General features: G+C 41.2%; 1 protein-coding gene across 5 annotated transcripts in view; it reads left to right on the forward strand.

The window, feature by feature from the left end:
• The window catches only part of Aoah (acyloxyacyl hydrolase), a 199903-nt gene that overhangs the window by 51066 nt on the left and 125875 nt on the right, over positions 1 to 22962 (forward strand). For 2 of the 5 annotated variants that reach the window (XM_063233961.1, XM_063233962.1), the window contains exons 4-6: positions 4810 to 5031; positions 7505 to 7678; positions 12181 to 12280. In XM_063233961.1, coding sequence (XP_063090031.1) covers positions 4810 to 5031; positions 7505 to 7678; positions 12181 to 12280 — 496 coding nt within the window. The remainder of the gene's footprint in view (positions 1 to 4809; positions 5032 to 7504; positions 7679 to 12180; positions 12281 to 22962) is intronic. The other 3 variants (XM_063233964.1, XM_003469943.5, XM_063233963.1) reach the window with 2 other exon arrangements.

The raw sequence follows: 22962 nt of genomic DNA on the forward strand, positions 1-22962 counted from the left end.
ATATACGAAAGTAGATTGCCACAGAAAAATAATGGATGGTAAAACAAAATCTTTCCTTTTCCCCTTCCTAAATGACCTAATAGAAAAGTTTATCAAAAATCATAATAGCAAGCATATATTCAATTATGTATAAGTGTATGTGAAATAAATGCAATAACATGAATATAAGAAGGAGAAATTAAGATTTTACAGTCATGCTACCCATGAAGTAGAATACCATTTTTAGTGGGTTTGGGTTAGTTGTAAACATGTATTACAAACTATGGAACAACCACCAAAAATGGTAACCAAATACAAGTAATATACCAAGATGAAAAATGAAATATAATATGTTCAAAACCACAAAAGACATAAAAATAATAGAAGACAAAAACAAAGAACTAAAACTAGGAAATGGTAACAGATACAATCGCTATTAATTCACCTATACTAGTAATCACTTTTAATGATAATGGTCTGAACGCACCAATTAAAAATAAAGATTATCACAGTGAATCAAAAAACAAGACCCAATCATATGTTATGTACAAGAATCTCACTTTAAACATTTAAATATAGATTTAAAGTGAACTAATGAAAAAATATGCCACGCTATCACTAATCTAATGAAAGCAAGAAGAGCTATATTAATTTTAGACAAAACAGACTTCAAAGCAGAGAAAGACACCAACAACCTAAAAATGCATATTTTCTCAAGCTCAGATGGAACATTCACTAAGACGGAACACATTCTAAGTATGAAATACGTCGTAAGAAATTTTAAAGAATAGAAAGCATAGTGCCTGCTCTCAAACATCAACAATAGTAAACTAAAAATCAATAAAAGAAAGAAAATTGGAGTTCTAAATACATGATAGTAAACAATAAATTCCAAAATAACATCTTCATCAAAGAAGAAATCTCAATAGACATTTTAAAGTAAATAAAACTGAAAATACAACTTATCAAAATTTGAGATGAAGTAAAAGCAGATCTTACAAATATATAGCACTGAAAGCAAACATCAGAAAACAAGATCTTAACGCTAGAAGCATTGCAGCTTCTAGCATAAGGAAATAGAAAAAGAACACAAATTGAATTCAAAGGAAGCAGAAGTTAAATAATAAAAATTACAGCAGAAAATAATAAAATTGAAAATAATAAAACAATAGAAGAAACAATAAAGCCAAAAGCTAGTTTTCCTGAAAGTTCAATAAAATGTATAAGTCTTTAGCCGAATCAAGAAAAAGCTTGGAGTCATGGTACTGTAGAACTTTCCAGAATGCTGGAAAGTTGAGGTAGGAGAATAACAAATTTGATCCTAGCATGGAAAATTTAGAAACTTAGGTAATTAAAACAATTTTTAAAGGGATATAAATGCAGCTTAGTGAATTGCTCTAGAGTCCCCTGTTAAGAGAAAAAGAGAGAGAGAGAGAGAGAAACAGAGACAGAGACAGAGACAGAGAGAGTACACAAAGCAGTTTTCATATCTCACGGGTGTTAAAAATAAGGAATATTATAAATAACTCTTATCCCCCCAAATTTATTATCCTGTATAAAACTTTTCAATTTCTTGCAACACAAACCACCAAAACTTACACAAGAAGAAACGGCAAATGAAAAGGCCTACATCTATTAAAGAAATGGATCAATATTATGCCTTTGAAATAGAAAACACCAGGCGTAAATGTATTCACTGCTGAGTTCTACCAAGCATTCAAGGAAGAAATTATATCAATCCTCTATAATCTCTTCAAAAGATAGAGCTTAATGGAACACTTCTTAGCTCATTTTATGAAGCCAGTATCCACTAATACTAAAACCAGACAAAGGAATAATAAGAAAACTACAAATAAGCCAGGTATGGTGTTGCACACCTGTAATCCCAGCACTCTGGGAGCCTGAAACAGAAGTGCAAATTCAAAGCCAGTCTAGGCAATTTAATGATTTGGCAAAAGTTTGTGTCAAAACTTAAACTCTTTTCGAAAGGCTAGCTCACTGTGAAGTCCCTAGGTTCAATCCATGATGGGGAGCAAAGATGAAAAAAGAGAGAACAGATGAATATTTTTTTATTCTCATGAATATAGAGAAGAAAATCTCCAATACACCATTAGGAAATGGAGTCAAATTATGTATAACAAATTGTATACAACAACCAACTAAGATTTACCCAGATATGCAGGGCTGATTTAACACTCAAAAATCAATTAGTGCAATTAAGCTTATCAAGAGACTCAGGGAGAAAAAATCACATACTCATGTTGACTGATGCAGAAAAAAATTTCACAAAACTCAGCATCTATCTATGATAAAACTCTAAGTTAACTAGAAATGTTCCTAGAAAGTGGAACAACTTAAGCTTGATAAAAATATCTACAGAACACCTATAACTGACATTATACTTAATGCTAAAAACTAGAAGTTGTCCCACTAAGATCAAGCCTAAGGCAAGAATGATCCTGCCACTACTTTTTAGTATCATTCTAGAAGTCATAGCCAGTGGCAAGAAAAATTAAAATGATTGAAAAGGGAGAAATAAAGCTATAATTATTTGTCAGTAGCATGATGTTTATGTGGAAAAATCCAACAATATCAACAAAATTTCCCAGAACTGATAAGCGATTATAGCAAAGTGGCAGGGTACAAAATTCACATACAAAAATCAACCACTTATCTGTAAAATTACAATCAGCAAGTAGAATCTGAAGTTGAACATACAGTACTGTTTATACTAGCATGCTCAGAAGTGAAATACTTAGGTATAAAAATATGTCCGGGGATATGTGAGCAAAGTGTTGAAATAAATCAGAGCCAATGTTCAGGGATAGTACCAAGGGCCAAAGCAATAAGATAGGGGATAGTCTTTTCCACAAATGGGACTCAAACAAATGTACACCCACATTCAAAAATAAAAAGGAATCTAGAAACTGACTTCAAAAAAATGAATTTAAATGGAATATTGACCTAATGTAAACCTATAAAATTCACAGAAGATAAAATATGAGAACATTTAAACTGCCTTGAGTTTGAGGATAACTTTTTAGATAGGACACCAAAGACATTAAGGAATTCATAAACTGGATATCATTACAATTAAAAATTTTACTCCTCAAAAGACATCATCAAGAAAACAAAAAGACAAGTCACAGACATGAAGACACTATTTGCAAAGGACATATCCAATGAAGTACTGTTAAAAGACTTATTTATAAAGAATTCCTATTACAGTGTAGATATTGAGTGTCCCCAAAAGGCTTGGTCCTCACCTTTGCCTTGAAAGGAATATTGGGATCACTAACACTTCCTGTTTCTCTCTTTGTGTTCCTATTACCATGAGGTAAACAGGCCTCCTCTGATACATCTGCTTGGCAGGCCCAAAGCAGCAGGAGCAAGCCACTGTGGGTCGAAATCTCTGAAAGCATTATCCTCCTTTTTTTTTTTTTTTTTTTGATACCGGGGGTCGAACTCAGGACCTTGTGCTTGCCACGCAGGCATTTGTGCCACGGAGCTAAATCCCTGGCCCCCATTTTCCTCCTTTTAAGTTGATTGTCTTAAGGTGTTTCATTGCAGTGGCAGAAAACTAACTAACACGGGTCTTAAAACTCAACAATACATTTTTTAAAATATTATTCAAAGACCTTCACACATAATTCACCAAAGAAGATATACAGGTAATAAATAATTACATGTATAGATGCTTAGTATGATATGCTATTGAAGGATTACAAATCAAAACACCTGTCACAATTTTTAGTTTAAAAAAACTAAAAATTTTATTGTTTTTCTTAGGTCTATAGCTTTTCCATACAATCCAATAATTACATCCCTAAATATTTACCCAACTGAGTTGAAAAATGTATGTCCCTACAAATACTTGCACATGGATACACAGATGTTTATAACATTATTCATAACCATCAAAAACAATTATTAGGAAGCAATTATTAGGATTTTTAAACTTGTGTGTATTGGTCAGAGTTCTCAAAATCAGTAGAAAAAAATTATAATGTATATGGTTATATGCATATATGATACAAAAATTATATATATATATATATATATGATTACAGGTAGGCTTACAGGATAGGAGAGTTCACAATGGCCATCTGTGCACTGGAGAGCTGGCAGATTCCAGCTGCTCAGTGCAAGATGCTGGAAGCTTCAGACCAAGAAGGATCAAGCGTCCAGCACAGTCTGTGATTGAAAGCTTGGAAGCTCTCTGGAGAAACCTTGTATAAGCCTGGTTGAAAGGGTGAAGAAACTGGAGTCTAATGACCACAGATGATGGCAAAAAAAAAAAAGATGGAGTTCTTCAAAACATACATGAACTTTCTATTTCTTTCATTTTTATTCCATCTAGGCTACAAGCATTTTGGATGGTGCCACATACAGTTGGGGGGGATTTTCCCTGTTCAGTTTGCTAGCCTACATGCCAATCACCTCTGAAACACCCTCAGACACACCCAGAAGTGTGCTTTCCTAACCACCTAGATGTACTTTACTAATCTCTTAAGCCAGTCATGTTGACATATCACAATCAATGGTCATGCTGTGGTGCCACCATACAATGCAGTGTTATTCAGCAATAAACATCAACAAGCTTTCCAGTCATGAAAAGACAAAGAGGAAGTTTAAATGCATATTGCTAAGTAAAAGAAACTAAGGTTCAAATTTCACAAACCATATCATTTCAACTAGGGCATTCTGGAAAAGGCAAAATCATAGACACAATAAAAAGATTAACTGTCGGGGTCGCTCCCGGCCGGCAGGAAGGACACACGACAAAGTCTGGCAGTGGACAACCTTTTCTTTTATTTTCTCTCCGTACAGCCTGCCCTGGGATCGCTCCCAGCCGAAGCCTCCTCTGGTCCGCTCCCCGCGGCTCCTTCCATGCTTCGCTCCGAAGCCTCTACCGGTCCGCTCTCCGCGGCTCCTTCCGGGCTTCACTCCGAAGCCTCTACCGGTCCGCTCTCCGCGGCTCCTTCCGGGCTTCTACTTCCCCCCAGGGGTGGCACCAGTATATATACGGATACAGTGTCCAATCATGTTAAAGTAAGCAAGGCAAGCTGATTGGCTAACATATTATTGAGCGGGTTGTTTACGCAGTAAGCAGGAAACTAACGTGCTCGATGGGAGGGGTAATCTAACTCAGGCTTTACTCTTTACCACAGGCCGCATGATCGCTATATGTGGCGGCTCGGCAATGTGGTGGCTCCCAACATCTCCCCCTTTTTTATTTTAAATAAGTCTACGCATCGCAGCCCGTCCTGAATTGAGTGTAGAGGCCTATGCCCTGATAGGAGGCCCACCAAGGGCTCTCGGCGTCGGCCCGGGTCGGCCGTCCCCGAGTCTGCCGAGGCCCCGAGGCCCTCGTCCTTTTTCCAGGGCCAGGAAGGAACCGGACGGAACCTGGATGCACACAGGCATACACTCATGTCGCTCCGCATGATCCCCCCGGGGCGACATTTGGTTCGGGCGGAACCTAGTAATTCAGCGGCTTTCGTGCGGTATGGGGTAGGGCCTGTCTTAGGTTGAGTCATGCTGGGGAGGCATGCTCTTACCCGTCATTGACTCATCTACTCTGCTATATCATAATTTTTTAGAGGAGGAGTGTGGGAAGCTCACCGTCCCTAGACTCGGTCGTAGGCTAGGCGAGCGAGCCATGCATATGCCTGAGGATCTTTTTGTCCATTTCGGGCTACCGCTATTTCTATTCATCTTGTTGGTTGGTCTGTGATGGATCTCCGGTAGGGCAGGTCTGATCTTCAGTCGAGGGCTTTGTCGCCCGTGTCAGTCTCTCCGGTACCCACAGTGGTTCTCGTCCCGATTCCTGCAGAAAAACACAAACCGCGCCTCGGTTCCAGCTGATTACCGGATCCGGGCCCATCCATTGTCATGCCATAGATAACCGCGCCTTTGGAGGCAGGCCTTGGCTTACTCCCCCTTTTTGTTTTTTATTTTTTATTTTTTATTTTTATCTTTTTCGTTTTTTTTTTTTTTTTTTTTTTTTTTTTTTTTTTTTTTTTATTGGTACCAGGGATCGAACTGGCGATTGCCTGCTTACAAGGCAGGCGCTTATGCCGCTGAGCTAAATCCCCAGCCCCCATTTCCTCGACCGGCGTTTTTCTCAGCCTGCTCGGCAGAGAACTCTGTGTACCAGGCTCGCCAATCCAGGTAACTACCCGAGGGCAGACACGCCTTTGCCAGCTGAATCCAGTCCGCGGGGGTGAGGGGCCCAGAAGACAGGTTCTCCAGCATGGCAATGGTGTAAGGCGCAGTCGGCCCAAAGGTTGTAACTGCATTTTTAAGTTCTCTAATCTGCTTTATCTCAAAAGGCTCCCATGCATTACGTCCCTGGCCCATAGCTACTTGTACAGGAAATATCCCGTAGGGGCCACTATCTATCCCAGGTGGTGGATGTACCTCATGAGAAAAACGTCCCCCCTGCCAAAGCCGCCTGTAAAAATACCGACCCGCCGGCGGCGGAGCATAAGACGGCGGCCGTGATTGGGCGGAAAATGGGGGCCCGTGCATCACTTCCTGTTCTGGCGAAAGGGGAGGGAGCTCCCACGCGGCCGCCTCGTGGCGAGGGATCGCTTCCAGGAACAGCCCCCAAGGTGGGACGGAAGGCTTCGCCTCCCTCTCGCGCCAGGGGGCGCTCAGGAGCTCTCTACTCCTCCGCAGACCAAGTTGAGCGGAGCGCAATTCGCGGCGCAACGCTGGGAAAGAACCCTGCGACTCCTTATCGAGCGGCCTATCCTCTTGGCATCTAGGCTCCTTGGTCTCATCGTTGTCTAAGCCTTCCTCGTTCTCGGAGTCAGACGACTCCGAGGCCTGAGCCCCGTCTTCCTCCTTTATATCTTTGTCTCCTTTGACGGACCCCTCCCGGGAGCTCCCTGACTGGGCCTGTTCGAATGCCCTACGCACTTTAATGAGCTCTTGAGAACCTTCCCTGCAACCACCCTCGCTCTTCAAGCATGCATATATCATTTCCCACAGTGGCCGAGCGAAGACCGAAGCCCCGCCCTCCCTTTCCACTAGAGAAAGATCCCTGCCCAACTTCTCCCACGAGGGCAGGTTTAAGTGCCCTGTGGGCAAGAACCAGGGAGCGAAACTATCAATCTCCTCAAAAAAGCTCTCCAGCGTTTTGCGTCCCACCTTGAGGTCTCTGGACTTTAAGAGCTTCCGGAGGACCTGTACCAAGGGCTGGGTGTCGTTACTCGGTACGTTACCCATATTTAATATGTTACTCACCGCATGAGGCCCAAAAATCCGCCACTTACGCGTGAGCCTGAGGGGAGTCTAAAAACCCTGTAGGTGCGCGCCACCCAGGGCCCAGGTTTATCCCCTACTCACCTGTCTCGCAGTGCTGTATCAAGGAACGTTGTCCACTACCACGTCTCGGGGGTGATCAGTTGTTCCCCGTACGGGCCACCAAATGTCGGGGTCGCTCCCAGCCGGCAGGAAGGACACACGACAAAGTCTGGCAGTGGACAACCTTTTCTTTTATTTTCTCTCCGTACAGCCTGCCCTGGGATCGCTCCCAGCCGAAGCCTCCTCTGGTCCGCTCCCCGCGGCTCCTTCCGTGCTTCGCTCCGAAGCCTCTACCGGTCCGCTCTCCGCGGCTCCTTCCGGGCTTCTACTTCCCCCCAGGGGTGGCACCAGTATATATACGGATACAGTGTCCAATCATGTTAAAGTAAGCAAGGCAAGCTGATTGGCTAACATATTATTGAGCGGGTTGTTTACGCAGTAAGCAGGAAACTAACGTGCTCGATGGGAGGGGTAATCTAACTCAGGCTTTACTCTTTACCACAGGCCGCATGATCGCTATATGCGGCGGCTCGGCAATGTGGTGGCTCCCAACAATTAACCATTGCCAGGGGTTAGAAGGAAAGGAAAAATAACCTGGCAGAGCACAGAGGATTTCTAAGACAGTGAAAATGCTCCACTTGGGAACCTAATGGTGAGTGTGTGCCATTACACATTTGTCCAAACCCAAAGAATGAACTTCAGTGTAAACTATGGACTTTGGGTGATGATGCTACCTAAATGTAGGATCCCAGTTTGGACACATGATTTGGTGGAAAATGTTGATAATAAGGGAAGCTATGCACCCATGAGAGCCAGGGAAATCTCTACAGCTTTCTCTCCGTTGTTGTTTTTGTTGTTGCTGCTGTCATTTTTATTCTGAGAACCAAATAACCTTTCCAAATATCTTTTTAAAAAGTCACCATTTTGTCATAGTTGCTGCTCTGAGAAAAAGAAAACAGTTTTGGGTACCAGGTTTGGGCCAGCCAATCCTGAGAGAGAGATGAATAACAGCACAAGAGACAGAATTTCTTTGAGGAGGGTCAGGGCACCCCACTGAAATGCAGCCCTAAAGTGACTCAAACTCCCAGATTTATTGAGGAGCAACAGAGGCATAGAGTTCTGCTGAGCACGACGTTTGTTTTAGGTTAGCAAGGCAGGTACCGAGGCATGGTAACAGTCTGGCTGAATGATTAACTTTTATCCGGCAAGCTCCCCAGTTTCCCCATGAGGCCCATCTCTGATCAAGTTGGCAGAACACATCTTCAAGACACTTCAGCTTCTGGGAGTTAGCAATCTTCTGCCTCCAGAGTCACCCAAGCAGATATTGACCCAATGGGTGTCGCAAGGAACTCCACATCTAGACGATAATGATTCTGGCGACTTTGAAGATGTCCTGGAGAGATCACAAATTATGTGTAGCCTAGGTCAAATTATATGTAGCTTGGGGGTGGGGGTAAGAGCATCTGTGCTACCTTGTAGCTTCTTATGCATTTTGCACATTACTATGGACATGAACTTGCGTAGATTTACAAGGCTAAGTATCTTCTCTTTTAGTAAGAGGAGTAATCTTCACTTTCAGTCTTTTAGTGATGAAGTGCTCCTATAGAGGATCCCACTGGGATAGCCTGTATACAGCTACCCTCTTCTGCCCCAGCCTCAACCACTCCCCGACTGAGTGGTCCCTGTATCCTCTCCCATGTTTGAGCTCACTCTCTTGAATCTGTGCATTCTCTGGGGTTGAAGGAAAGCAGACCTTGGATGCCATGTGACAAGCTGGCCCCGTGGTCCAGGACTGTCACAGATGGCATAGTGGCTGTAGGTTAAAAACAAAGGTTAAGCAAAGCCTTATTTATCACTGTTCTGAGTTCCCCGAATATCAGACCCTCATAAAGACAGCAGTCATCAGTTAAATAAATGAACCATTAAGTTGAGAACAGGTGTGTGGAAACAGCCACCTTCTCCTGATTTACTGGCCCTGGATAGACATTAGTTTGGTAATAGTCTTTAGCTGTAACTCACAGCTGGCCCCACTGCCTGAAAGACTTGGCCTCCTTTTATACTTCAGAGGTAATTGCCACCCTCTGATCACCTGTGAAAGGACCCTGGGGCTAAGCAGGTGACACTCACACAATTCCATTATTCCTTCTTAGCTCAGGGGTGTACAGACAGCTGATAAACCATGTTGGCAGTCACTCTGTTAGTCCTGCTCAGTTGGAATGAAGTCTGGGGCCCGTGATCCCAGCTTGTATTTCCACATGGCAGTGACCCTCAGTGTATTTGGCAATTTCTTACGTGAACTGCTTTCCCTGATGGGCTTTGATGAGATCCATTTACATTAACACAAGATAGTTCTATCCACAGGAGCACATAGTAGAAATAAATTCTCAAGGTTCCTTCCAGCGTTTGGAGGAGCCGTACAAATTTGGAAGGGTGTTAGTCCAAAAAGATAAAATCATTAGAGATTTTACAAGTTATTTTGATGCTCAGTGACCATTAAATTGCTGCTTACTCACTAAATGACAGTGTTTTGTTTGAACCCAAGGCCTTTGAGCTGAAATAAATCCCTGGCCTTCTTTAAATTTTTGAGACAGGGTCTAGATAAATTGTCCATGCTGGGTTCTAACTTATAATCCTCTTGCCTCAGCCTTTCAGATGCTTTTTGTTTCAGCTTTCTGAATCTCATTGTTAATCCACATATCCAAGTACAAAATTCCTTTGGAAAGGTGGACAACCACGGGAGCAAGAAATCAACCAGCGACATGTATGCAATAGGAAGCAGATTCAGAGACTTGTTTCCAGGTGTTGTTCACAGTGGCCACTACCCTAGTGCTAACCAGCAGTTCTCAAGAGTGGGCCCATGTGTGGCTGTGACTGTCTTCAATGGCAAGAAATAGAAACAACTTTGCCTTGCATAAGAGGAGAAGGAGGAAGAGGGTCAGGAGGAAAGAAGAGAGACTTCAGTAGTGGCTGAGACAGTCACTTTACAGTGGAGTTAAGAGAAACACAAGGAACCAGAGCACACATGACACAGAACTCAAGGGCAGGAAAAGGTCCAGGCCTCTAAAAGAGGCTGAAAGCAGGATAGGATGCAGCCCTCTGCATTCTGCCCAAGCACCCCCTCCTGCAGGTGCCCTGTCCTGCAGGTGGACTATCTGGATCTCAGTCCACATGGCAGGAAATGACTAAGACGGAGCTCCTATGAATGAGCCCAGACTGAAGTCAATCTTTTGTTACTATCAATGCCTGCCTTTCCAAAGGAAAGAATCTGAGGGGTCTTCCTTGAAAAAGTAGACTGATGAGGTTCAATCAACTGTCCAGGAGTTATAGAGACTAAACTCCTCCTTACCTGGCTTGAGGTACCCTCAATTGATTGTAGTCCTAAAGCATTCAGTGCAAAATTCCAGAAATATAATTAATAAGTTTTAAACAACTTTTATTATGGTATATTTGTCATGCTCTATGTTTATTGCCCTAGTAACCATATACCTAGAGCACCGACCACATTGTTGTAAATTAACTGACTGTGTCATCATGCTGTTCTGTATGCGTCATTCCCCCTCCACCCCAGTAACCTGTTTGCTGGGTCAACTTTTGTTCCCCTTGTAAGAGACAAATGATGCTGTGTCAACCATTATTCCCTTTATGAGACACAAACATTCCTGGAATTGGCAGACCAAGGGCTATTAATTGGCTAACTACCCACTGATTGAAATGTCTCTGACCTCAAGCAAAGGGGACCAAAGGCCCACCTTATTTCTGTTTCTCATCGCTATGTACTTAATGATCAATGAGCTAATCGTATTGTTAGATATTTTTCTATTCAATCATTAATTTTTGTTAATCTCTCATTGTGCCTAATTTATAAATTAAACTTCATAATGCATATGCCTGTGTAAGAAAAAGCATTGTGTAGGTCTGGGATTAGCTGTGGTTTTAAGTATTCATAAAGCAGCTCAGAACCTAGCCACCAAAAGGAGGCTATTGCCTGAGTGTATGTACAAGGAGCCAACCCTTATGGGCAAGAGGGCAACAGCTGAGTGATTTGTAAGCCTAAAAACCCCAAAAACTATTCTTTAGATTTCACACTGGTCCATCCACAAAATATAAAGATTTATCTTTAAGTATTAGCAATCTGTGTTATTGGAGTTTGTTTGTTTATTTGTTTTCTTTATGTTGGTTTGGTTTGGTTTTTAGTCTGACTCAATAATGTGGTTGGAAAAGTCACTAATGATACTTACCTTGCTCTTTACTAGAAACAATTGTTTATGTGTGTTTTACTCCATAAGAAGAGTTTTTAGAGGCTGGCAAAGAAATAAAGGTTACTTGAGCTCTTTCAAATCTTGACAGAAAACAAAATATTTGAAGAGTGTGGTCCTTACACCATCCCCAGGAAAAGAAACAAGTTGACTATATTATATTTTCTTCTTTAAGGATAAGAAATCTGTTTATTTCAAAGTGGAAGAGATGGTTTGCATTACACCTAAGAAAATAATTTTAGGTATCTAAGACATATCACAAATGATTTTTTGCTATAAGACCCAGAAAACATGACCATGTTGTTCCCATCAAATTATACCCCTGTCCATTTTTCCTTTTCCAATTGTATTTGTGGCTTCTGAAAAGATTTCAGTGCTCATGTGGGAGGTGAACTCTGCTCAGAGCCGTGCATCTCCCCTCTGCTCCCCCAGGCCTTTATTCTAACTACAAGAGGCAGCAGCATGGCAGGAAATCGTTAAGATCCAGTTGCTACTCTGAAAGGAGCTCAAAGGCCTGACTTCAGGAGTTAAGGGTATTAGAATCCATTCTGGGGATTTACTTTTGTTGGAAACAGCCTCCTTTTTCTTATGCCTGTGAGATCTTAACAGCCTTTGCCCCATTTCCCTCCAGGCTTGATGCAGACATGAATGTTGACATTGTGTGTCACACTCTGGAGTTCTGTAAGCAGGACGCTGGCCAACCTCGGTGTCATCTCTACCCGCTTCCCAAGGTGAGCAGGCCCTACTCCCAACATGCTTCCAGTAACATGCAAGACCTTTGGAAATATTGGAGGCTCAGCTTCACTTGCTCAGAGGTTTGGGGACAGGAGAGGCAGCATGACATTTTCAATTACTCCGTATGAAAAGCTTGATGTAGTTTAAATCTCGATCCTTACTCCTATGCTCCAAAGAATGTCTTTGCTGTACAGTTGTTGTGGACAGTAATCCTGAGCTGGGCTGATAGGAGAGAGTGCTAATCAACCAAGGAATGAAGGGGCTTAAACACTTCTCCGCCATGCAAAAAGTAAGTCCTTCCTATAGGGTGACCAACTCATCCAAGGTTACCTGGACTTTTCTAGGATAAGAATTAAAAGGTCCTTTATCCTGGGAAAACCTGAGCAGTTGGTCATCCTAGTCTGAGCTTTATTGTCCTCAGCTATAAAATGCCTGCTTGCTCTGTCACGCATGAGATGTAAAGAACTGAATATATACAAAATGCTTAGCACAATGTCTGCTGTTTAAAAGTGTTAATAAAAATGGTAGCTCATAAGATTATTATCATTATTGTTCAGAGTTCAGGATACCAACGTGTATTATATCACTTTGGGTTACTTTTAATTGGATTGCAGTTGGAGACAAGGCTGTGATGGTTAACACAATTCTCTCTCTGCACTCTGGATCAGAATATAGTATTAAATCCAACCAGGCCTCTACTGATTTTCAGCAGCTTCTTACAAGAAATGTATCATCACTGTACCTCCTTTCCCAGAATTGTGGGTTTTCTGTACAAAACACAACAGATTGACACTGTAATAGTTCTCTTTTTATTTTGTTGAAATGAAGTCAATTGCAGAATCTGGGGCCTAACCAATACAGGCGATTTTGTGACAATTAAATATCCGAAGTGTCTTTCCTTAAGCAGGAAAAACAGGGCTAAATGTCTGGGGTCCACGTATCTCATGCTTCTGAGGTCACTGACTAAATGCCAATTCGGTTCCACCTACACCACCTGAGGAGCTGTGGGCTTCACTGCCTTCTGGAAGAGAGAAAATAATCATGCGTTTAAATGTGCCTTAGTCACTTTCTCTGCTGAACTACAAAGCCTGACAATCATGACTCAAAAGAGGAGAGGTTTATTTTGGCTCACAGTTTATAAAGGTTTCAATCCATTGTCGGCTGGCTTCAAGGTAGGTGGTGTGGCAGAGGACCAAACAGTCCAGGGCATGGTACAGGAAACAGAAGAGGATCAAGGGAGAAGGAAGATGGACCTTTCCAGGCCACGCCCCCAATGACCCACCTCTTCCAATCAGGCTTTACCACCCACATACATTTAACCATAAGCCCAGCAAGTGGATGCATCCTGTAATAAGGATTGTGCCCCCACGATCCAGTCACTTCCTGAGAACCTCACTTGGGAGCACAGAGGCTTCTTGGGGACATCTAGCTGTAAGCTATAAAAAAACATGACATGTGAAATTTTATCATAATAATTGCCGTTGAATAATATTGGAAGAAGGAAATATGTCTCTGTTAGGAAAGCAAGTGATCTGGGTTTTTGTGATTTTCACAAATAACATCTTGTTCTACAGATGGGACAAGCACGGCTAGACATAGTCAGAATTAGTCCAGCTTTAAACTGTCCCATTTAAAATGGCATTCCTGCAGGATGTGGTGACCCACACCTGTTATGCCAGCACTTGCTGAGTGCAAAGCCCACCTGGACTACATAGCGAGTTCAAGGCCAGGGTCGACAGCATAGCAAGACCGTGTCTTAAAAAAATAATAAATTATTTTAAGTGATATTTTTGTGTTATATTTTCTAGAGTTTATATGCAAAATTTCATTTTTTTTCCTTCCCTATACAACCACACTTTTAACTCCCAACTGAGGAACATCTCAACTCTTAAATCTCTTAATCAAGGAAGGCACTAAAGGGTCACACTATGAAAGACTTGGCTCACCTTCTGCCTTCTGGCATCACCCAGGAAGCCTGCACTTGTGCCCTGAATATCCCCCTTCTTCCCCACTTCTGAGTGCAGCTCACAGCTGCCCCCTCAAATCCTCTGGGGCCCTCCATCCCTAGGGGTGACCCAAAGCATGAGCAGTCAATGAATGTCACCTGGGCACCTTCAGTCTAATCTGCCTCAAGGTTTCCTTTAACAACAGCAAAAATTTGTCTTGAATCCTTACCATGTGCCAAGACACTCAAGCTTCATTTTTTGGTTCCCTGAAGAATCCTAACATGTAAGCATCATTGGACTCCTTTAACAGTTGAGGACCTGAGGCCAAAAGAGTTTCTGTTACTTATTGAAGGTGCCTCTCCGCGGGGAAGGAACATGACTGGGATCTGTCACAGTGCTCAGGAGGGTTGGTGTCTTCTTTACATCTGGGTCAGGATTTCTGAGCTAGCACTTTACAATGACTTCTAAATCCCTACCACTAGATGACATCAATATTAAAAAGTTATACGTCCTTTTAATTTTTAAAATAGATTTCAATATATTTGCAGTTTCAATAAGTTATAATAATGCACATGCAATTGTGTATATACATTTGTTTTCCCCTTTATCATTATTATATCTTGAGCATATGTAGTATGATCAAACCACAGTGAATGTTTAATTAAGAAAAAAATGTGTTCTAGTGAAAGACACTTTGCCATGAATCCCCCTCAAAATATTCTCCCTTGCTTTGAACACATCCTATCGTTCTTGCCACTTTCTGAAGCAATTTCAGAAGTTCTCTTTATTGGCTACTGTTACTCTGTTGTACCTGCCTTGAGGTTCTGAAGCAATTAAAAATATTTACCTTAACAGTCATTTTTACTTTGAGGAAGAACCAGAAATAAGGACTAGACCCATGGAATATAAATATCCACCATATTGTTTGGCCATCTCTCATACATTTGTAAATGGTGCAAAGTAAACCTTTTCTTATTTCCCTGGCATACAAATCCCTCCTAGAATGCATATATAAATTATCTACCTACTGAGGAAATAGATGTAGATGACTTTCAGCCCACCAGAAAACCTCCCCATGGTTCTTCCATGTATATACCCACAAGGTGGCCATTATTCTGAAATCATACCATAGAAAAAGTTCATTTACCAAAAAAACCTCGGTTTTCAAACTTCATAGACATGGAATTAGCTAGTGCAGATGGTCCCTCACTTACAATAGGTTGGCTTACAATTTTTGACTTCACAGTGGTGCAGTAGTGGCATGTACCAAACAGAAATGACATTTTAAGTTCTGATCTTTTCCATAATTGCCCCTGTGTGGTGCCCTTCTTCTCTGAGACCTTGGGCAGTTACAGGGAGCTCCCAGTCAGCCACACAATCACCAGGAGAAACAAGCGACACTCCACAGTGCACTGCTGCATTGCTGGTGTTTGGAGATACTGTGTTTTCACCTCCCATCACATCTACAAACACCCATCTGTGTGTGTGTATGTGATATTCAACTGTGTTATGAAACAGCCTGTGTGTTAGATGGTTTTACCCCACCGCAGGCTGGTTGGTGTAAGTGCTCTGAGCATATTACAGCAGGCTGGGCTGAGCGATGATGTCTGGTGGATCTGGTCTGGTAAATGCATTTACAAACTCATCTCAACTGTCACCACCTCCATAAAATAATTCCTAACTTTCCCAACTATCGTCATAAAATAACTTTCTTAGTGCTTACCATGTGCTGATACTGTTCTGAATAGTTTGCATTTATTTATCCATTTACTCTCACGAAGTAAGTAGTGTTGTCCACATTTTACTAAGATCTTAAATTATATAGATTCCCTTATTAGAAAGTAAGAATATGAGAAGGAGGAGAGGGAGATGAGGGGTGAGAAGGAAAAATATCTGCAGACCGTCACTGCAAAGATTATCCAGATGGTTTTACATTAGGTTCTTTGGAGGGATGAATTACATTTTGATTACTCTTCTATTCATTTGTGCATAAAACAGCAGACTGAGTGTGTACATAAATGTACAAAAGCATACCTCTGGCAACACAGCTCACAAATCAGAAACCACGGGCAGCTGTGTGTACCCTGTGGCTCTTCACATCCCTCACTTTGGAATCCGAGTGTTAGAAGGTAGGAAGAACCCCAACTGAACTAGCAGGTCCTGGAGCCTCGGGACTTTCTGTTACACCTTCCCCAGGATCTCCTACCCCAGGCCTGAGGTCCCTCGGCTGAGCTTGTAGCTTGGAACAAGCCCCTGCTTACCTATGGCTTGCCAGAAGGGCATGCTTTATTTACCACTGTCTCAAAGGCATACTCTCAGGACTCACTTCACAGCCCTCTGATCTGAATTAGGAGAAAATTGTCTTCAGAACTTTTCAGAATGTATTCTGTGCATGGAGATAAGTTTCCTTCTTTTCCCTGGAGCCTCCAGCCCACTTACATTGCTGGGAGGGAGGACTCCTGTCCTAGGAAAACAACCAGACTTTGAAGTGGTTTTTCCCGTGGCAAACCCAATTTCTGCAGGAAGCAGAAGCTCACTGTGCTGAGTGTGTGGAAGCACTTGCATGCACAGGAATCCGCTTCCCCAAACCTCCAGGAAGTTGACATCAATCAGTCTGGGAAAGAACAAGGTTGCACTTGTATTATGAAAAAGTAACACGGGATAAATTCTTGTTTGGCTGGAAAACAAATAAGCTGACCTTGGGAATTTGCTTTTGTTTTTTAAACATCAGGCATCAAATAAAATACCTGGCATCTCTTTTAATACAAGGCATTAGGTAGTAAGGTTTTTAAAAAAAAAATCAGAAGACAAGAAAGAGAACATGTTCTAAGATTCACCAATCACTAAATTTCTTGCAAAGAAAACTGTTATTACCCTCTGTTCCCCCTAGGTTACTTAGCCCTGTGAGGTCATAACACACTTTCGGATATGTTATCTAGTCTTCCTCAAACTCTGTTTTTCTTAATAAAGTTTTTATTTAGCAGTAATTGCAAATTTGCAAAACTCTGCTAGGGCACAGCAGAGCATACGCCCACATCCCCTGAATTTAGATTCCCGCTATGCTAACATCTCAGCATTACTCAGCCAAAACTAAGGAAACCAATATTACTACTTTGTACACATGATTAGCAATTAAACTCCAGACTTCAGACTTCATCACTAATATCCTCTTCCTGTCCCAAGATCTGCTCCAGGACACACATGGCATTTCAATCCCGTGTCCCCATGATGTCTTCTGGTCTGTGAAAGGTTTTTAGTCCTTCCTTTTTTTTTTTTTTTCGTGGCCTTCATAATAGAGAGAAATACTGATTAAAAGTACATTTGTAAAATAGGTCTCAGGTTTGGACTGTTTGATTTTTTTATTTGAGGTAGACAAGGTTATGAGCTTAGAAAGGAACATCCTAATTGGAAGTGCTCTTCTCCCCATATTCTATGAGTTATGCAATCCCACAGGACGTCACTGAGGAGGTCAGCCTTACATTTGTTTAAATCACTGTTTGCCTCCTTTCCATTACTCTGTTCTCCAAAAGTGGGTCTCTAAATCCAGCCCACCCGACAACAGCCAAGGCAGACCAATCCCTACCTTTTGGAGGAAAGAAAATCTGTGTATATTGTTTGCAATTCTTCTGTAAAGAAATTGTGTCTCTTCTCCACCATGTGAACTCATGCACCATATATTTTGAATCTAATCCAAATCCAAATCTAATCCAAATTATTTGTTTTGTTGCTCAGACTTTTCCAGTTTTGCTCCAGTTTTGGAGCTCTTTGGGTTTGTTCCTGTGTCCCTTTAATATGCCTCTTTTTAAAAGCACTTCCTTATGTTTGGCATTATAGATGACATAGACTCAATTCATCATGTTGTTGCTATTAATATTTTTCTGCTGCAACTCAAGAATCAGCCATTTCTCCCAAGAAGCTCTGGTTCCTTCTCTTGGAGAATGATATTTAGAAGGCAAGATCTGGACACTGGGATGTCTTTGCTTCTAGCCTTCTTGGTAGAGAGCTAAGTAAAGTATGTGTACATACATCCTACATATATGTAAATGACTAATAGTTGTTTATGTCTATTCATTGTGTGTACAGACATAAACCTATTCAGAAATCTCCAACTTTCATCCATTATCACACCCCCAAATTCTACTTTGAAAAAGTGAATTATCAAACTTGTTTCAGAACTGAAGCATAAAGTCTTAGCCCTGGTTCATAACTGGTGAGAAGAACCTGAACTCAAGCCAAGACCTGGGTTCATCACATCAGCACTGCCTGTGTTTAAAGTTACACAGCATGCACAGAGTAGCCTTTTCTCAGAGCCAGAAAGAAATACCAGCAGCTTTGGCTTCACTTTTACTGAAACATCCTAAGAATCTTAATGTCCAAGAATCTCACACAAATATCCCAATGTTCTCAGTACCAATTAAACGATATATAGCTATTGCCCACTCAGGCACGCCTCAAGGAACACTTATCATATGCCACCCCCACAACTGGGTATCCTAAGTAAGCTCTCTCTTTTACCCATCACAAGTCTGCAGGACAGAAAGATTCTCCTGTTTTATAAGATATCTACAAATATCTGAAGAGCTAAAGACTTCCCTCAAATCCCACAGTTCTTGCAGAATAATTGTTTCCTTTTCTCCAGTCAGCAAATATTTGTGTCCAGTGAATTATGCAGACCAGCAGTCTAGCAAGTGTGGCAAACAAAAGTCAAGCAAACAGGAGTTCTAGTGGGGGGGTGCGTATGTGAACAAATGATGAGGAAGAGACAGTGCTGTAAGAGAGGATGTCGGGAGGAAGAGGAACCCCAACACAGGAGGCTGGAGTGGAGGTGGCCGGCCTGGACCTTCTGTTAGAACACTTTCTATTCTGGCATGGCCGGGGCCTTCCCTCCCTGTGGATCTCTGCTGAAATACCTGTTTTCCAGCTCATCTAAATAAGATCTCTTTTCTCTCTCTCTCACATTCAAGAAGAACTGTGTCTTCTTGCTCACCATCAGAGTCCTGGGACAGATGCATAGGGGGTGCCTCATAAAAATTTTTGAATAAGAGATGAGAGGCAGAGAGCAATGGGATGAATAGGTGTGCTTCATTTTCCTCTGTGAGCATTCATCTGATCTTATGGAGTACAACCAAGTTCAAAATATTGAGTATGTGTTAGAATGGGAAGTAATTTTTCAGAAATAAACATGGGCCCTGTCCCAGTAGTTTCTGGTGTGATATTACTGGGGTAGAATCTGAGTACCTGAGCTTCTAGAAAGCTTTTCATGACCCTGAAAAATGAAGACTGTTGCACTGGAACCAGAATCAAGCCTGATCACATTGTTCTTTCTGCTGTTGGCCTCCTCTTTGTCATCCGGGGACCTTCCAGGCCCTCAGAGTCATGGTTCCACTGGCCCTTTCACATCACCCTTTTCCTAGCCATCCCTTGATTTCTACCACTTTCCTGATGAATTCATGAACTTCAACTCTGTTACTGGGTTTGTAGTCTTTCTTTTAAGAACATCAGTGCCCTCCTAAGTGTCAAATGATCAGCAAGATTGTAAGGCTGGGACTGTGCCTGTGCAGCTGTCTGTACCCACCACTGGCACACTAAGGATGCCCACCAGATGTGTGTGGAATAGGCCGGTGTTTGAATCTAGTGCTACTTATAAAGAGGAAACAGTACTACCTTGGGGATTTACCTGATCATTCCATTACATCCCCACACTGCTGGCCTCCATGTCCTCAATGCATCTCTTTCCTCATCCTTTCCACAGATGCAGTCTAAGCATGGAGACTTCTTGGTGTATTTATCTAGACTTGGGCTTTCCCCCTTTGGCTTTTCTGGAAGGTTCACTACGAGCATCACTCCATCCTTCAGGCTACAGTCACCCCTGGGGTACATATCTCTTAGTTATTAACCCATTCCAAGAGCACAGGGTACACTTGAAGCCCTGCACTTGAATGAGAGCTTTTAGAGAGCACATTTCAGAGCCAACCAGAGTTCTTAAATTAAGTAATGCTTATATAAATGATGATTAAAGAACTATATCAAAATTAAAAAGTAATATGGAATCAGGGAGAGGATCGGAGTCTAGACTAGAGTCCGAGTATCCCCTATTTAAAAGCAAATCCTGACTTTCTTGGGTTTTTGTTGTTATTGTTTTGTTTATTTTTTAGTGTTTTGTGAGGTTTTTTTGGAGACAGGGTCTTCCTATATAGTTCATGCTGGTCCTGAACTCACCATGTAGCCCAGGCTGGCCTTGAACTTGCAGCAGTCCTCTTTCCTTAGCCTCTTGAGTACTGTGATTACAGTTATGCACCACCATGCACAGCTCATCCTTTTGCTTTATATTTTTTTTGTCTTTTTTCCTTTTTATCGGTACCAGGGATCAAACTCACGACTGCCTGCTTGCAAGGCAGGCGCTTATGCCACTGAGCTAAACCTCCAGCCCCCAACTCATCCTTTTTCTTAATCAAGAAAACTTACCTCCTGGCCCTGATCTCCATTGTGTTTGATATACATGCCCATGTCATGCACAAATATGTGCGTGCATTTACAGATGTGTGTGCATTTGCACATGTGCATGTGCATCAGTATTTGGGTAAATTTCTTTAACCAATGTCTGTTTTTCAAGCCTCACATCTCCATAGTCCACATTTTTCCTCTCAGTGCTGAAATTATGATTTAAATCTTGTTTTGTGACAGGTGCACAGAAAATAAAAATGAATTAAATGCACTCCGTTTAACCAAATCTCTCTATCAAAGAAAGGAAATTACTTTCTCTGTCATCATCATCTGTTATGTTGGAGCTTCTACAGCTTCTGCATTGCACAATTCCAGCCAAATAATAGCTCAGAATCTAGACAGAATAATTAAGCTTCTCTGTCCCATTGACTGTGCTTGTTCTAACCCTGTACTCCACCTTCACTGTGAGTAGTGTGTGCGCAGTGCTTCCTCAGACAACCAAGATTTGCAGCACACAAGTTATTAAATAAGAAAGAAACTCTTAATGTGGTAATCATAGCTTTGAATTGAGGAAATTTCCTTCTTGAGTGATGGCTGATTTCAAGAAGGACTTGATAAACCATCAGAACATCAAGTGCTATTTCTGAAGGGAACATACATTCAATAAACAGTAACTTACAGGTTTGGAACATTATTTGCTAACTTAATATTCAGGAAGAGCTAATAAAGTTTTCCAAAATTACCCTGAGTAAGTAAACCCATGGGTATGCCTGGAAGATGAATCTATTTTTGATCACTGAGACCAAAAATGGTTCTAATCAAAAGCACCTTGGGTGAAACTGACAGGCTTTTACAGCACAGACAATCATTCTCTTGTTCTTGTAATATACACTCACCAAGCTATTATTGTATAATAGGTACACATTAGGGGCTGAGAAATTAAAGACAATGACAACTGCCATGAAACTGGGCAAAGTACTTGGCACATATATGTCGTCTAATACCCTCCCACACAATTGCAAGGTTATTCCTTTATCCCAATTTCACAGATGAGAAAAATTTAAGCAAATTGTGGGTTGTGGAACTGCTTAATTGACAATGTTTTTAAAGTTCCTCTTTAAATACACGAGGAAATTATGAACAATGAAACAAATGACAGAGGAATAGAACTGCTTCAGTGCAGAAAATCAGCTTAAAATGGAAGAGAAAATGATATCTAGAAATAAACCCAAATGCACTTGAGATTCTTTATATTTTAAAATTAAAATAGCATTTCAAATCAGTGAAAACACACTGGATTAGGCAATAAATATACAGAATTAAAGACCAGACATGGTTGGAAGGTTAAGTTAGGTATTTATTCCTTATAGCAAAAGAAATCCCAAGTGAGCTAAACATTGAATGAGAAAGAATAGAACCATAAATGAAGACAAACCTGAGTAAGTTTGTTTATAATTTGTGATCCAAAAGTCACAAAGGGAAGCATTACTGCATCTAATTATTAAAAACATGTTCATACGTAATTCCAAAAGACAAATAGCAAACAAGAAAACTTTTCACAGTATGACACACACAAAAATGTTTTCCATGATTCAAAGAACTCTTAGGAAGAAAAAATGTGCACATATCACAAACAATTGATTTACAGAACAGATCCAGAAATATAAGGGGAAAACTAATGCTTTCCTTTTCTCATGATTAAGAAAAATCAAAATTAAAACTAGAGCCCATCACCTCTCATACATTATGCTTCCATGGGACTCTTGAATTGTCATTGGACAGTAAATTATCTGAGAAACAGAAAACCTCTAAATACCAGAGACCTCTAGATAATTCCCTGGAATTTTGAAGGTTTTAAACCCTAACAGATCTGAAGAGAACATTAGGACCGTGTGTTCAGACTAAAGGTCTAATCTTCAATCTTTTGTGCAAGCATTTTAAATTAACTTGCCAGAGGATCTAAGATGTAATTTTGTTGAAGTCCACAGTTGTATCTTGGAGAATTTATCCATTTACACTTGCTTAAAGACTTTCTTGGGCGACTTCAACTAGTGTAGATGTAAACTTTTCAAAGGATGCCAGTAATAATGCAAAGGTTAAGTTCCCGTTGACTTCTTATAAGTAGAGGAATTCAAGTGATTCCAAAGAAGGTACTTAAATGATGCTCAACATATTTTTTTAAAACGTATCTTGACTGCTTTTGAGAAGTTCAGAATGTCACAAGTATCTCTATCTTGAGAAGAACTTTTTTCCCACTTAGCTCAAGAAGAATTTCAATAGTTCTAGAA

Source organism: Cavia porcellus, unplaced genomic scaffold (genome assembly GCF_034190915.1).
Source record: "Cavia porcellus strain 051 isolate PalLab524CR breed Dunkin Hartley unplaced genomic scaffold, mCavPor4.1 scaffold_23, whole genome shotgun sequence".
Taxonomy (NCBI): domain Eukaryota; kingdom Metazoa; phylum Chordata; class Mammalia; order Rodentia; family Caviidae; genus Cavia; species Cavia porcellus.